Source organism: Microtus oregoni, unplaced genomic scaffold, assembly GCF_018167655.1.
Source record: "Microtus oregoni isolate MIOR12 unplaced genomic scaffold, Mior012 000007F_ref0000211, whole genome shotgun sequence".
In the NCBI taxonomy this organism is placed as follows: Eukaryota; Metazoa; Chordata; class Mammalia; order Rodentia; family Cricetidae; genus Microtus; species Microtus oregoni.
This window is the reverse complement of record NW_024543066.1, coordinates 24446823-24463654: the sequence shown is the minus strand read 5'-3', so window position 1 is coordinate 24463654 and position 16832 is coordinate 24446823. Positions and strand designations below refer to the sequence as shown.

The 16832-nt window shown below is 43.2% G+C and overlaps 1 protein-coding gene across 11 annotated transcripts in view; it reads left to right on the top strand.

Moving 5' to 3' along the window:
• Dst (dystonin) overlaps positions 1 to 16832 on the top strand; it is a 401984-nt gene that overhangs the window by 273842 nt on the left and 111310 nt on the right. For 8 of the 11 annotated variants that reach the window (XM_041655203.1, XM_041655201.1, XM_041655205.1 and 5 more), the window contains 3 exons: positions 3437 to 3565; positions 5645 to 5733; positions 6543 to 6675. In XM_041655203.1, coding sequence (XP_041511137.1) covers positions 3437 to 3565; positions 5645 to 5733; positions 6543 to 6675 — 351 coding nt within the window. Of the gene's footprint in view, positions 1 to 559; positions 2624 to 3436; positions 3566 to 5644; positions 5734 to 6542; positions 6676 to 7693; positions 9990 to 10061; positions 13142 to 13271; positions 13422 to 13872; positions 14089 to 14226; positions 14377 to 15559; positions 15794 to 16832 lie in introns of those variants that run through there. The other 3 variants (XM_041655211.1, XM_041655202.1, XM_041655210.1) reach the window with 3 other exon arrangements.

Below are 16832 nucleotides of genomic sequence, written 5' to 3'. Positions count from 1 at the left end.
TTTTCCAGGACTACATTTTTAACAGTTTTGAATGCTAAGCTGTATATAGTTCTGAAAAGAATATAGTACTATAATTTTCCATCAGTTTGGCTGCATTCTTACTATGAATTACTACTGATTTATGAGTGCTTGAGATTGTACATAAACATGGATAAATTGACATATCTATAGGAGTATATATTTAATGTGATTATATTTTTTAAAAAAGATCTAGGAAATGGCTGTGTATGCAGTTCAGTAGTAGAAGACTTCCCTAGCACGTGCAAAGCCCTGGGTCAGATCCCAGCCCCACAAGGAAGGGGAAAAGCTAGATGAACCAAATATTACCCTTAACTTCTAGCATATTCTGCAGCCAGGTTTCATTTCAGTCTTTTTCCACACACTAATGTATTTAATTGTTAAAACCTGAGTCTCTCAAAATCGTATCCTCCCCTTATCCTTGGTTTGCCATTCTTCATGTATTTATAAATCAGGGGATTGTGTTTGGATCAAGAACATTTACTAAGGTGCCATCATGTTCTTTAGGTAACTTTTAACTTCTTAAACGTTCCTATTGCAGATAGCTAAGAACAAACAGTGTGGTATGCACACAGAAGTCACGAGCTTAACACAAGAGAAGAAGCTGGGTTCCAATGCTGGCGGCTGGATGCTGGAAGGGTCCAGGGCATCTGGTGGACTCAGGGGAGAGTTCCTTAAGAAAAGCATGGGGCCAGAGACTTCCCAGAGCTTTGACCTTAACCAAGCATGCTCTGTTAGGGAGGACGAGTTCCAGTTCCAAGGGCTCAGGCACAGTGTGACTGGCAGGCAGCTGGTTGAAGCGAAACTTCTGGACCTGAAAACAGTCGAGCAGCTGCGACTGGGCTTGAAGACGGTTGAAGACGTTCAGAAAAGTCTTAGCAGGTTTCTGACCAAAGCCACCTCCATTGCAGGGCTTTATTTAGAGTCTACCAAAGAAAAGATCTCATTTGCATCTGCTGCCCAGAAAATCATAATAGACAAAATGATGGCTCTGGCCTTTTTGGAAGCTCAGGCTGCAACAGGTTTTATAATCGATCCCATTTCTGGTCAGACTTACTGTGTTGAAGATGCGGTTCTTCGAGGCATTGTTGATCCTGAGTTCAGGAATAGGCTTCTGGAGGCAGAGAAGGCAGTTTTGGGATATACACATTCTTCTAAGACACTGTCAGTGTTCCAGGCAATGGAAAATAGAATGCTTGACAGGAAGAAAGGTAAACATATCTTGGAAGCGCAGATTGCCAGCGGAGGTGTCATCGACCCTGTGAGGGGCATCCGTGTTCCTCCAGAAACCGCTTTGCAGCAGGGCTTGCTGAACAATGCCATCTTACAGTTTCTGCACGAGCCATCCAGCAACACAAGAGTCTTTCCTAATCCCAACAACAAGCAGGCTCTGTATTATGCAGAGTTGCTGCAGATGTGTGTGTTTGATGTCGATTGCCAGTGCTTTCTCTTGCCATTTGGGGAAAGGGACATATCCAGTCTCAACGTAGAGAAAACTCATAAGATCTCCGTGGTAGATACGAAAACAGGCGCGGAACTGACCGCATATGAGGCTTTCCAGAGAAACCTGATTGACAAAAGTATTTATCTTGAACTTTCAGGGCAGCAGTACCAGTGGAAGGAAGTCACATTTTTTGACTCCTATGGGCATCCTTCTCACATGCTGACCGATATTAAAACTGGTCTGCAGTTCAATATTAGTGAGGCTGTTGAGCAGGGAACACTAGACAAAGCCTTGGTCCAGAAGTATCAGGAAGGCCTTACCACACTAACAGAACTGGCTGACTTTTTGCTGAGCAAGATAGTTCCTAAGAAGGATTTGCATAGTCCCATCGCAGGCTACTGGCTGACTGCTAGTGGGCAAAGGATCTCCTTACTTAAAGCCTCCCGTAGAAATTTGATTGATAGGATTACTGCCCTCAGATGCCTCGAAGCCCAAGTCAGTACAGGGGGGATAATTGATCCTCTGACTGGCAAGAAGTACAGGGTGGCTGAGGCTTTGCATAGAGGCCTAGTTGATGAGGGCTTTGCCCAGCAGCTGCGCCAGTGTGAACTGGTCATCACGGGCATTAGCCATCCTGTCACTAATAAAACCATGTCGGTCGTGGAAGCCGTGAACGCAAACATCATAAGTAAAGAGATGGGAATGCGATGTCTGGAATTCCAGTACCTGACAGGGGGCCTGATAGAGCCCCAGGCTCACTCGAGGCTGTCAGTAGAGGAGGCGCTGCAGGTCGGTATCATCGATGTCCTCATCGCGACCCGGCTCAAAGATCAAAAGTCCTATGTCAGGAATATAATATGTCCCCAGACTAAAAGAAAGTTGACTTATAAGGAAGCCTTAGAGAAAGCTGATTTTGATTTCCACACAGGACTTAAGCTGTTGGAAGTTTCTGAACCCTTGATGACAGGGATTTCCAGCCTCTACTATTCTTCCCAGTAGGGCATTTAAGTAACCCTAAACATGCAGAGGCAATGCCAGCCGCCTCCCGCCATCTGTTCAGAGCAGATGGTGTCTGCTTAATGTGCAATCTAGGAACTGTGTCACTAGCTCGAAGCACTGATTCTTGTAAGCTAGAAATAGCTCCCTGCTCAGAAAACACGGCCATCCTTAAATTGAAAATAACAAAAGATTGCCTGCTCCTGAAAATGGTTAACATTTTAAAAAAAAAATTATCTCGCTAAAATAAATGGGCTTTACCTAGAAAATGGGGTCAGCATGGTGGCCATCAACAAATTCCCAGACTTCTTCAGTCCTTTCGAGTCCTTTCACTGACTAGATTCAGCATGTTTCTGACGGGGTACAACATGCATACTGAAAGAGCATCTCACAGAGCATCACAGGAGCGAAGAGAACATGCAGATGTGTCCAGACCCGTGAGGCTGGAGATTGCTTCCTGCAGGCTGCGATGTTCTTTACATATTAAAGTGTCCGCTGTAATCTCTTATTTCAGTTGAGACGAGACGTTGGAATTAAAATCTGTCAAGTTCTTTGTGTATTGGAGGGGAGGGGTCATCTGTGTGTTGTTCTCTCTCCCTCTGCGTCCTGTTGTCTGATAGCGTTCTGTCATGGTGTTCGCGATTGTAATGCTAATGTAAAGGCAACAATTCCCAGATCTCTTGGTCTCATGCATAAAGCTGAGTCTGCTTATTTGTCATACTCATGAAGCAGCTGGGTGGTCAGAGCGGTGAATAAAGACCAATTCTCAAAGCTTTCCCAGCTACCTAGACATCTGCGGTGTGACATGGTGAACATGGCTAAGTGAATGAATAAAAGATATCATAACCTGTGTGCATGATGGGAAAACATTTTTTGCATTCTTATTTTCTCAGCGAGGATAGATTCGTTGACAAACTCAGTCATCAGGCATTTACTAGAATGTATCTCTCTTTTTTTTTAACCACTCGTACCTGTCAGAAGTCTTTGGAAGAAGAGAAGAAACAACATGTTGAAAAAGCTAAAGAATTGCAGAAATGGGTATCAAATATCAGCAAGACAATGAGAGATGGGGAGAAAGCTGGGAAACCTCTCTTCTCTAAGCAACAGGTATTCACAGAGGTCCTACTGCTGACTGGGTAGAATTTACTTCTGCAAAGCACAGCCTAGAAACCTTTACCTCAATTTTCCCCAGGGTTACAGGCTTTTATAATGAAGATCTAAGAGGTTGGGCCATCAGGCAGTTTGCCCAAAGAGTCATAGTTAGAATGTGCTGGAAAATGGTGTCCTATTCCATAGCCAGAACCATTGGCATTGACTCCGCTATCAGCAAGCCAATGGGTTATAGGACCTTATCGTACCTAGATCCACTCCCTGATTGGAATGACTAGGATTGTTGGCCAGTGAAGTCATCAATCCTCCATGCCACCCACATAAGAAAGACATGGAGAATACTGTATAGAATGTGAACGTTGTTGAGTGTTTAGTCATTCTTTCCTGGATCTTTTCAGTTTCCCAAGGAAACAGTCACTTAGGGTTAGCTGGGAGACTACATCACGGAGGCACTTTTGCTCCATAGTGTACCACTTGAAGCTCAGGACATTGGCATTAATGTCTAAATTTTATTGGTGCTGTTATTGGTGGTGGGAATTCCCTCTAGCTTGTATTTTGTTGTTGGGTTGGTCTTGTTTTGCAGAGACAAGGTTGAGACTATTTTCATCCTTGCTATGCAGCAGAGGCTGGCCTTGAACTCCTGGTCTTTGGCCTCAGTTTCTCAAATGCTAGGATTTCAGACATGTGTCATCATGCCTACACATGGACACCAAAAGAAGCTTTTGTGAAAGGAATAGTTTTCCTGCAAGAGGCTAGCTCCCACCCTTGCCTGACATGGGTAGTTTCTAGAGCTGTCACCCAGTCTCTGTGTTTATGTCTCTTCTAGTTCTGCCTCAGTACTTGTACTTAGTTGACATTGACACGGGGGTGGTCAGGAAAGGTATCAACTCTTGTCTATTCCTGCTTTTGATAGAAAGCCAAAGAGATCTGATTTGGGGTTTCTCTTGAAAAGGTTTATACTGAGTATATACTTAAAATATTCATTGAAAAGGGAGCCAGTTAGCTCATACACTTTCATGGTGTGTATCAGTCAAATGGAAGAATTGAGAATTCAAAAAGCATTTACATTTGGTGTGTCTTAAACCAAAACTCTTCAAGGTAATTTGCCTCAAATATTTGATTTACAGAACCTTATTCCCAAGTTTTTCCTTACTAACAAATAGGAAAGCATTAAAATAGGCACATAAGCCCTAGCAAAGATGTCTTAAGAGAATGTATTTCTTCAGAAGCATGAATTATATGAACACCTGGTGTCTTCACATTATAGTCACAAATTCTCTAAAACATGAGTAAGATTTAGATGTAGTATACACAAACACTTTAGGTAAGATCATGGCCTTAACTGGAATTCTACCAGAACACTTGCCCTTTCTCTTTTAAAAGAAAAAGTAGTTTGATATACATAATGAGTGAGTTCTTGAAGGTTCTATTTGCTTTCATGATTACCTACAGCCATACAGAGTAGATATAAATTGACTAAGTAGTATACCTAGCATCTTTTAGTTGGCCCAGTATTCCCTCTCATTCCTGATCATTTACAAAAATGGATGCTTTGATCAAATGAAAAGGGGTTAAGTCTTGGAAAAACTACTTGTCTCTCAACCAAAGGGTTTTCCTTCTCTGATTGCCATGGATGACTTGGAATAGAGGCTGTTAGCCTGAGCAGTTAGCTCTTGATCTAGAGGCCTGCTGAGTACTGCTTTCACCATAATGAAAGGAGCCTCTGGAAGGAATATCCTTGTCCCACGGTGTCCTTTTGAGAATGATGCTAGTGAGCAAGCACTGGGTTTCTGGCTTTTGGTACAGACATGGTTGAGCCAGGGCAGATGCAGGAACTGTGTGGTGTTGCATTCATGTGGTAGCACTGTGACTGGAGGGCTCTGCACTTTCCCTTGTGTCTGCTGCGGAGAGCTGACCTCTTAGCAGGCCTTATACTGCTCACAGCCAATAGGCTATGGGTGTCACCCAGAAAATACAGCTGTCACCTTTTATCTTGATGAAAATAATGTGTTTTTAAATTATTATTTAATACTCATTTTGTGGGGGAGTATTTGAATGTGCCTTCTTACCTTACAGCTTTCCAGTAAAGAAATCGCAACCAAAAAGGAGCAAATCTCTGAAGCTCTTCAAGCCACCCAGCTTTTTTTGGCTAAATACGGAGACAAGTACGTTGGATCTCATTGTCCCTTTCGTTCAGTGGAGGGTCACCTTCTAAAATCCATCCAGCGGACAAAAGGCAGTGCGTCTTAACCAACACCTCAACCGTGGACACAAACCAACCAGACTTTACTTAATAGAAGATGAGTTTAGCAATACGTCCCCGCTAGTCTTCACTGTTCTGCGGTGTGCCAGTCCTCATCTGTTTCTGACAAGAAAACTGTCTCAGACAGGTTGAAGATGAGTAGCCATTGTGTGGCAGTTCAGGCTCTAAGTCAGGTTCTACATAGTGCCCTGAAACTACATTTGGGAAACTTCATACATGTGTTCTTTGCATGTTTGTGTTTGTGTCTGTGTGTGTGTGCACATACATGAGTGCATGGGTGTGTGTTTCTGTGTTTTCTAGTCCTGTTTTTCATAAGTTATCTATTTTAACCAGTAGTTGAAACAGAGAAGGCATTTTCCCCTTGTTTTGAATCCTCTTGGAATGACTCTTCATGGTTACCCTGAAATGATTTTATACTATTTCTTAAAGAATCTTTCTCTGATCATCTTGCAGTAGTTATTCTGCTTTTGTTTGTTTGTTTTGTTTTTATCCTGGAGTGTAACTAACCTATTAGTTTAACTCTTTAGTCTCTTTCTTAAGCAGAGGAACTAATCTTATATAGGCTATGTACTTTAATACATGATCATTTCAAAGCCTGTGCAATCATTCAGGCTCTATTTTAAGATTAAGTAGCAGAGATATTTGAGGCAATTTACATACTTGCACCCTTGAAGGCTGACATTACCTCTTGACACTTTATGTCTACTGTAGACTTACAGATGAAGAAAGAAATGAATTGGAGAAACAAGTGAAAACTCTTCAAGAAGGCTATAATCTATTATTCAGCGAATCTCTGAAACAACAAGAATCACAGCCGTCCGGAGATAGGAAGGTGGAGGAGAAGGTAACATTACTCACAAATGTGAGGTCCGTTCAAGAGTCTGGTTTGTGCATGACTGAAAATATATGGCAATGTACCTCGAGGTTTATACGTGAAAAATACTTGGAGAGAATTTATTTGAGTGTTTGGAGGCTCTTGTGTTTACAAAGTTCAATCTTACAATGTGCTGATCATCATTCATTCTGCGCCTTCTTAATCTCTGCCTTGCATGGTGAAGGAGAACGCATTCATTCCCTAACTCTTCTTTTTCAAAACTATTCTTTACTGTTAGGTATTTTATTATAAAATATGGCTAGGAAAGAGCCTACGGTTAATATGCTGTGGAGCCTTTTGGTTGTCTGAGATACCCACAAGAATTATTTGAGTGATGGGGAGCTACATCTTAAAGTGAGAATACTCTCATATCTTAAGCAAAAAAAAAAATAGCAAAAATCGCTTAAAAATTGTCCGGCTCACAGTCATATGCCGAACACAATGTCTGATAGTTAAAAGGTGTGTGTTATTTTTAACTCCATGACTTCTAGGAATACTTTCACATAATTTGCCATGTTTGGGTGTATGTAATAAATTTCCTGGCTCCTTAGGGTTTTTTTTTTGTTGTTTTTTACTATCTTTGCAAAGGTTTGTGTGCTGTAAACATCAATAGCATGGAGTCTAATGCTCTCTCATATTACTAGACCCTAATCTCACCCAGATGTAGAAAGCATGATTTGCCTTCTAGATGTGTGTTCTATTTTCTCACTGTCCACACCCACTCCTGTGTCCTCACTAACCTTGGTAGTGTACCCGGATATTAAGTTTTCAATTCACAGATGCATGTTGTTTTCAAAGCTTTATCACATCCTGTGCTGATGAATAGATCACTGACATAGATCACTTGTGCATTTGAGCTGCCTAACATTCACAAGCTGCCTTGGTAAGTAGAGGATTTTTTTTTTTTTATGATTAAGTATACTATTATAAAACGAAACCACTGCCTTGGGTACCAGACTGACCCAATCTCTCTGCACTTCCCTTTCAGCTGGATAGAGTAATTGCAGGCACCATGAACCAGGCAACTGGAGAGGTCCTTTCCATCTTCCAGGCGGTTTTAAGAGGCCTGATTGACTATGAGACAGGAATCAGGTTGCTTGAGGCACAGTTAGTGATTTCTGGTTTAATTTCACCAGAATTAAGAGAGTGTTTTGACCTCAAAGATGCTAAAAGCCATGGCCTCATTGATGAACAGATTCTGTGCCAACTGAAAGAACTGAATGAAGTAAAGCAGATTATCTCCACTTCATCGCCATCCACGATTCCTGTGCTACATTGTCTGGCTCAAGGCGTGATATCGGAATCCATGGCCATCCGAGTTCTTGAGATACTGCTTTCGGCAGACTCTCTGGTGGTTCCAGCCACAGGCGAGCACCTAACCTTGCAAAAGGCTTTCCAACAGAATTTGATCTCCTCAGCATTGTTTTCTAAAGTTCTAGAAAGGCAGAATACTTGCAAAGATCTTATTGACCCATGCACTTATGAAAAGGTATCTTTAACTGACATGGTACAGAGAAGTATTCTGCAGGCAAATACTGGGATTTGGCTTTTACCCGTGAGAGCGCAGGAAGCGGGCAGAATAACACTGAAATGTGGAAGAAACATCAGTGTCCTGAGAGCAGCTCACGAAGGGCTCATAGACCGTGAGACCATGTTTAGGCTGCTAGGTGCACAGATTCTGTCTGGTGGTCTGGTCAATTGCAACTCTGGTCAGAAAATGACTGTCGAGGAAGCCATGGCAGAGGGAATGATAGACAGAGACACTGCAAGTAGTATCCTCACCTATCAGCTTCAGACAGGAGGAATCATGCGCTCAAACCCTGCTAAGCGCTTGACAGTAGACGAAGCCGTACAGTGTGACTTGATAAGTTCCAGCAGTGCGCTTCTGGTTCTAGAGGCCCAGCGGGGCTATGTTGGACTCATTTGGCCCCACTCTGGTGAAATATTTCCTACATCTTCTTCCTTAGAGCAGGAGCTGATTACAAATGAATTAGCCTACAAGATTCTGAATGGGAGACAGAAAATTGCTGCTCTCTACATCCCAGAAAGTTCTCAGGTCATTGATTTGGATGTTGCTAAGCAGCTGGGAATTATAGACAATAATACAGCATCGATTTTAAAAAATATAACACTGCCGGACAAAATGCCAGATTTGGGAGATTTGGAAGCTTGTAAAAATGCCAAAAGATGGCTCTCTTTTTGTAAATTCCAGCCATCTACAGTTCACGACTACAGGGAAGAAGTGGATGGTTCTGATGGTGAAGAGTCAGTCACAATCCAGAGCTCAGAACAAACTAAAAAGTTATTCCTATCTTATTTGATGGTCAACAGCTACATGGATGCAAACACGGGACGGAGACTTCTGCTCTATGATGGAGACTTGGACGAGGCTGTGGGCATGCTTCTGGAAAGCTGCAATGCAGACCTCAGAGCCAACACATCCGGAAAAGAATGTCTCTCTGTCTTAGGCATCCTTGGTGCCTTCCCTAATGATGCTTCAAGTAGAGAAAAGGATGAGTGTTGGATGCCAGCAGCTGGCTCTGATAAATGTCCTTACAGACAACCTGAACATAAAGAGGCTCTTGACAACAGAGAGCATGCCGTAAATGAAGAGCTTTGTAAAACAGAAAACAATGACAACAGCAGTGAATTGTATTGGCCAGAAAACCTAATGAATACAACAGCAATTGTTCATCAAGGCAATAGTCCATCTAGTGTGTGTGTCCCCAAACCTGCATCATATTCAACACAGCCTGAGTTTGCAGAAGGTAGCATGCCCAGACATGATTCTGATGACGTACTTCACGACTATAAAAATCAAAGTGAGCTTGAAACAAGGGCACATCTGAATGAACATAATCATTCTAAAACCACTCAAGATTTTGCAGGTAATTTTTTGACTTCAAAAACTGGTAGACTTTGTAACTGGAATGAAAGAGAGAATGAAGATAATATGCAGAATGGCTCGTCTGTCTTTGACTATTCCCCCCGGCTGAGTGCCCTGCTAAGTCATGATGAGTTGAGGCACAGTCAGGGACGTTTCAGTGATCCACAAGCCCCACAGAATGTGGGCTATATAGGCAAAGCTTCCCTCTCGTCATTCAATGACCAAAAGTTGTCATCTGATACAAGTACGGGAGAAAAATTCCAAGACCAATTTCTGGGAATCGCTGCTATTAATATCAGCTTCCAGGGGCAGCACAGTGGACAGAGGTCTTTAGAGGCTGGGTGTCATGATCCTCCAGAGCAATATCACAGTGATGAGTACATGTCAGATGCTTCAGGTGAGCACAGTGATGAGTACTTGTCAGATGCTTCAGGTGAGCACAGTGATGAGTACATGTCAGATGCTTCAGGTGAGAGTGGAAATGCTCATCCAACAGATGAAAACGAGAGAAGTGCATCTGCGGTGGAAGAACGCTCTTGTACCACGGTCCCTGGAGATGGTTCATGTAGTACCAACACACCGTCCCCTGAAGGAGCCATCGATGCCGGTGACTATGAAACATCACTGCTGGCTGATCAGCAGAATGACACAGGAACAGACACTGAGAGTGATGATTATTTTTATGATACTCCCTTGTTTGAAGATGATGACCACGATTCTCTAGTTCTTCAAGCTGATGACCATGATTGTTTGCACCCTGAGGACTATGACATGATGCAGGAGGAAAATGATGGGACCTCTCCTCCTGCTGATGTTTATTATGACGCTTCAAAAGAGAAGGAAAATCCTTTGTTTCTCCAGGGAGGTATAGCTGACAGCTTAAGTGTGGCGAGCAAAGTGCACTGTTCTCAGGAACTTCTTGTAGGTATGGAGAAACCTGAATTACATTTGGTTGACCAGAAACAGTGCAATTCAATTGGTTCAGACAAAGTGGATGAACAGTTAATGGAATCTATATCTAAAAGGGAAAACTTGTGTGACCTTGGCAATGATGGTTCCGACTCATTGACTGATGGTGAAATTATAGGAAGGAAAGAGGGCTCCGGGGTTTCATTAACATCTGATGGTAGCGGGAGAGGGAGACGAGAAGAGTTTGACACTAGCCAAGAAACTCAATCTGATACTGATCATGGAGGTTCTGAAGAAAGTAGAGAAAGTTACGGGCATTATATATATGACAGTAGTGACACGGATGATGATGACGGTGACACTCAGAGCGGGGACTACAGCAGTGAAGATGGTGGTGACGGAGGAGGAGGACAAGGAGTAGAAGATGAGAATGGAAAGCCCATGCACCAAGTTGAAGATACCCAGTTGTGTGCCACTGCTGTAAAGGAACGCAGGGATGGAAACAGAAGTCTCGGTCACACAGTCCTCCTAGATGAAATGCGCCACGCAAGTGTTTTGCAGCCAGAATCAACTGGCGAGAGAAGTCAAGGCCCTGAAAGACGCAACCATCCAGAAATTAGGACTGAAACTGATGAGGAAAGCAAAGTAAGTCTGTCCAGTCACATGGCAACTAAAGACATGTCGCTGCCTGGTGCCAAAGACAACACCTCGGAAGAAATCTTTGAAAGTGTTTTGTCTGACAATACTGGTTCGGTTTCTGAATTAGAAAGTGATGCAATGAACACAAAAGTCAAGTTGATCCAAGGGCCAGAATCTACAAATATTCTAAAAGCTGAAGACGGGCATCTTGAGAATGTATCACCCCAAATCAGTCCATCTTCGGATAAAGTCGTTTGTTCTGGAACTGATTTAATAGGCGGACCTTCTGAGGAAAGCCAGTTGTCATCCGCAGTAAATGACAAGGGTCAGCAAGGAGGCGGAAGAGGTCTGGTTAAAGGTAGAGACAGCAAAAACGATCCGCTGGTGGATGAAACATCCATTCAGGAAATGGGCTTAGGTAAAGAAGAAAGGTTGATAGAAGGCCCAGGCGAAGAGGAAAGGTATCTCAACCCCTTTCCAAATACAAGGGCAGCAGAGAGCCTCAACATGGCTGACAGTCAGTTTGTCCGTCAGATGACAAACACCGAGGAAGTTAGTCAGGGAGAGGACCTGAGAGCAGCAACTGTGATTCTTGGAGGTGAATCCGAGAGTGTGCCAAGGAGGGTGAGTGCGAGTCCCGTTCCATCTGAGACACTTGCAGAAATATTTGACACCTCTGCTTCTAAAGTGACTCCTGCTTACTCGACTTCAGATGCTATGTCCTCCGAGGTGAAGAGCCACGTGGGAGACAATGCCTTTACAGGAGGACTGGAGACAGAGAGTGGTCTGCTTACTTCTTTAGAATATGGTGACAAACATACAGAAGCGGGTGTAGTAGAACCAAACAAAAATACCCCAAGCTGTGTCCCAGTGGTTTCTCCTCCCATGGAAGATGATTTACGGACAGTAAATAATACAGAAGAAAAGTCTGTCATTCCCCAAGAAGACTGGCCTCCAGGTGCCGAGATCCAGCAAAATTATCCTTGTATCAAAGAAAGTATCTCAGAAGGAAAAACAGAAACTGAAGAGTTCACTACAGAGAGTAGTGACACCACACTGTCACCCTTGCCTCTTAAAAGTGTGGAGGACTGGGGAGAAAGCACCAGTTTTGTGCAGTCTAAGCTGCGTCTGAACGGGGTGGGAAACAGCACGTTAGGTGTGGACTGCTCACTGCTAGAAAGCAGCGGGGAAAAGGAAAACACTGAGAGACAGCCACACAGAGAACCAGCCTTCTCTCCAAGACTCCACGAGAGAGAGGTGCGTGCTCCTGAGTGCTCTCTGGCGAATGTAGATGATGGGAAGGGTATCTTGGAAAGCATATTAGAAGAAGGTCATATGAATCTCCAAGAGGTGAGAGACCCTTCAGCTTACACAGACACCAGAATTTCAATTCAGAACTTAATTAAAGGAGGTGTCTTGTCTCAGTTGCCAGATGAAGTATCTAGTGTGCCCGGTCCTGGCGTTTCCCCCATGAATAACTCATCAGAACTGAAGGCAGAGAGTGGAGGTGATCTGCTCTGTATTGAGAGTCTTCAGTTGGACCTTCTTGATATACTGAAGCAAAACCAGCAGATCCAAGAGACCCCAGGCACATCTGAGTTGATAAAAGTATTAACCCAAATGGCATGTGATCCAAAGGAGAAAGGCATTGCATCTGAATTATTTCCACCTCAACTTAAAAATGCTTTTCATAAGCTGCTTATTGATGGGAATGCCGCTGAAAGAGAACAGGCTGAAGCCTCAAGTCAGAACCCTTGTGCTGCTTCTGAGCTGGTGGAAGAAAAGCCGTACAGCTGCAATGATCTTCAAAGCAAAGAAGAAAGTCACTGTTCCCTGACTCCACAAACTGTAAGCGACACAGGGGCAGAACACTCTGCTGTGCACATAGCAGCATTGCCAAGAGATGGGAAGCCCGAAGAGCTGTGCAGCGAGCCTCCAGGTCATTCAGAATGTATTTCTGTATCAAAAGCAATGGCCTCTGATGAAAACTCCGTGGAAAAAGTGAGTTGACGTATGCATTTTTTTCCATGGCAGTTCCACAATAAATATGTTGGGATTATCCTATACATTTTGTTTTCTTTAATTTTTTTCCATAAATACTATTAATTACTGTATCCAAATTTGTTTTTAGTCTTCCAATGAGTTGCAACAGTGTTTACAACATATTGAGAAAATGCATGAATATTTGGCTTTGCTTCGAGATATGAAACCCCCCTTAGACAGCCAGCCATCTGCGAATAGCAGTCTAGAAGCCTTGAAGAATCAGCTTGCGCAGTTAGAGGTAAGAGTGGCCTACTAACATGCCTGTCAGCTTTCCATTAGTAATCAAGTAATCAAGGAGGACATTTATTTGGGTTCTTCACTTTAGAGCCTCTAATCTATGATCTCTTGGTCCTGTTGCTTTTAGTTTTGTGGCAAGGCAGTTCATCACCTCAAACTGAAAGGCAGAAGAAAGAGTCCATAGTGCCCCTGTCCCCTTGAGAGTACCCCACCCCTGGGATCTGAAGTCCTCTTCCTAAGTCCACTTCTTAAAGTTTGTAATCCTCTCCTGTAGCACCAAGCCAAGGACCAAGGCACCAGTTGTGGGAAGCATCCAGATCTCAACTGCAGTAGCTGGTGGTTTATGGATGATACCATTTCATGCGCAGTTGGAATGCTTTGCTCTTGTGTTTCATGCTTGGGTTCGGGCTTTCTGCTGTTAGTGAACAGGTGTGCACTGTATTTCTCTGCAGACATTTGAACTGGGCTTTGCTCCAGTTGCTGTGTTTTTAAGAAAAGATCTGAAGTTGGCAGAAGAGTTCCTGAAGTCTTTTCCTAGTGACGTTCCCAGAAGACATCGAGAGGCACTGAGCAAAAGCCACGAGGGTTTGCAGAATACCTTCTTGTCCCTCAGCAGTGAATCCTCAGAGAGAAAGAAGCTGATCATGCTCGCAATCGATGCTGAAATGGTAAGTGTGAAACGGTGAATTTTGAATAAAATGTGATGGGGAATTTAAACCATACTTTGAGTTTTTTTAATTATTATATTTTTAACAGTTCTCAACTCTTTTGTTGTTGTTGTTGTTGTTGTTGTTGTTGTTTTCTAGTCTAAGCTCGAAGTTTGTCATAAGAACTTCCTACATAAACTCACATCATATTCAGATTGGGTGTCAGAGAAAAGCAAATCTGTAGAGAATATTCAAGCTGTGAACGCCCAGGATACTGAACTTGTAAAGGAAAATGTGAAGTTTCTTAAGGCAAGTATCAAAGTACACATACAAAGTACAAGACATATAGATTTAGTGTAAAGTGTTCAGGACGAAGACAGCCTTCCCGGGACTATAAGGGATTATTTCCTGTCTTTGACTTGAAGAGATGTCTTTTCAGTTGCTCTAGCTCTGGAAGCTATCCCATACCCTGTACCAAGTTCTCATTACCCCTGACAAACTGATGTTTGTGTTTATAAATGAATTATATACGGACAAGATAATAAAAAAGATATGTAAAAGGTTGTACAAAGCTAGTCAAATTATAGGAATCATATTTATATGGCAATTAATTTTGGGCTGAAATTTTTTTTACAAGCTCTTAATTTCAACAACATTCCCATTAACACGGTTGGGCTCCTTGCCTCAGAATCAGAAAACTAAAATTATAGTGTGTTAATTCACATTTTGTGATCTTCATGAGCTTGCTATGTGTTTTCACAATTGAAAGGCTAATGGAAATATTAGCAGCTACTCTGTGATGTTAACGGGCCTTTCATGACCATGGAATAAACCTGCTTGGGGTCTTTTGGGTTTTTTGTTTTGTTTTGTTTTCATCAGTTATGCATTAAGTGTGATCTACCAGACAAAGACCAGATATTCTTGGTTTCTTTTTCTTTCTATGTTAACTATGTCATATTTAAATACTTTATCATTGGGGTGGAGAAGTGGCTTAGTTTAGAAAGTGCTTCCACACTTCTGTGCACGTATGAGGATCTGAGTTTAAATCCTAGATTCTGTGTTAAGTCGGGTGGGGTAGCACCCATCTGTAACACTAGTGCTTCTGTGGGAAGTGAGAGGCGGAGACAGGAGAATCCCTGGTCGTTTGTTGACCAGCTGGCTGGGAGAAAGCAGTGAACAATGCATCAAAGGCCCAGTCTCGAATGAGGCAGAAGGCAAGAACCAACACCTGAGGCTGACCTCTGACCTCTACCCTGGTGCCCTGGCATACGCATACCCATACTCACACACATACAAGCACACACACTCATGCACACAATCACATAGATACGTTACCAGGTGATGGATGAGTAGCTTTGTTGATGACTACTGAGAAAGGATCATTAACCCTTAGCGTGCTGATAGAAGGAGCGTATTTAAGCAGTTGACTAATGTTGTAGAACTTCCTCACTGCCACCTACCTTCCTGGCAACTCGTACTTCTTTTTCTCCAGGATGTGCTAAGAGACCTCACCCATACCAAAGTGCAGCTTGAAACGACGGCCTTTGACATACAGTCCTTCATCTCTGACTATGCGCAAGATCTGTCTCCCAGCCAAAGCCGACAGCTGCTGAGACTCCTGAATACAACCCAGAAGGGTTTTCTTGACGTGCAGGAGCTGGTAACCACCGAGGCGGGCCGGTTAGAGACTCGCTTACACCGAGAGCAGGAGCTCGGTCATCAGAAGGTCTGCCTTTCTTGTGCAGTTGTGAAGTGCTCTGTGTGGCCCTGAGTGGGTGTGGAGTTGACTCTGCAGTGGGCATAGGAGTTCACAGCATAGTTTCCCATGGTGATGTTGTCATGCTGTTGATGTCTTTTCATGGTTTTCTAACAGTGTTTTGTCAGGTGAGAGCCTTAATTTTCTCCCTGGAAATGGGTACTGAAGCAATCAGAAGTGTCCAGGAGTAACTGATGGAGGTTTAACTCTGGAGGTTCAGAGTACCATTTCCCCTAGAAGGAGGAGGGGTGAACAGAGGCCAGGGCTTGTGCTTCAGCGTACCCGCCTAGAGCGGAATTATCTGGATTTGTGTCCTAAATGCTCTACTCTGTCTGCTTTGTGTGATGTAGGAAATCACTCGCCTTCACTCTGCTCGTTGGTCAGTTGGAAATGGTGGTGTTTATCTGGTGATCCTGTGAGCACTGATAGAGGGGCCCGACCCATGCGGAGCTCTTAGCAAACATGGGCTGTGTTTACTGTGGCTGTGATCTAGATAAAAGAGTGTGCATGGGGAGAGGAACATAAAATACAAGTTTCGACTTGTTGGTCTTTGAGAGTTCGTGAGTTCAGTACTGTGTGCTGACGGTAATGAGCATAGGACATGCAGATGCAGTAAAAGTGATGCATGTGAAGCTCCTTTCATTCTCGGAGCATCCCGGCGTTGTGTGTCGCATGATAACCCGTATATACATACCCATATGTTTACTGACAAACCACAACTAACTTCTCTTTTGGTGTCCTTTTGCAGAATTAATTATGTGTGCTGCAGGTTTCAAGAGCTTAAGAAAATGGAATGTTTCTTCCTGTCGATCAGAAGTTCCATCTCTTACACCTATGCATGGCCAGTATTCTATCACGCGCCTTCGCCTAAACAGGCTCTCCCGTGTGGATGGGACACGCTCATATTGCACTCTCTGTCTGTCCTCGCTCAGTTTGCACTCCAATGCTATCATGTTTACAGCATACTTAAAAAGCTTAATGGAGGGGGTCTGAAAAGTGTATTCTGATA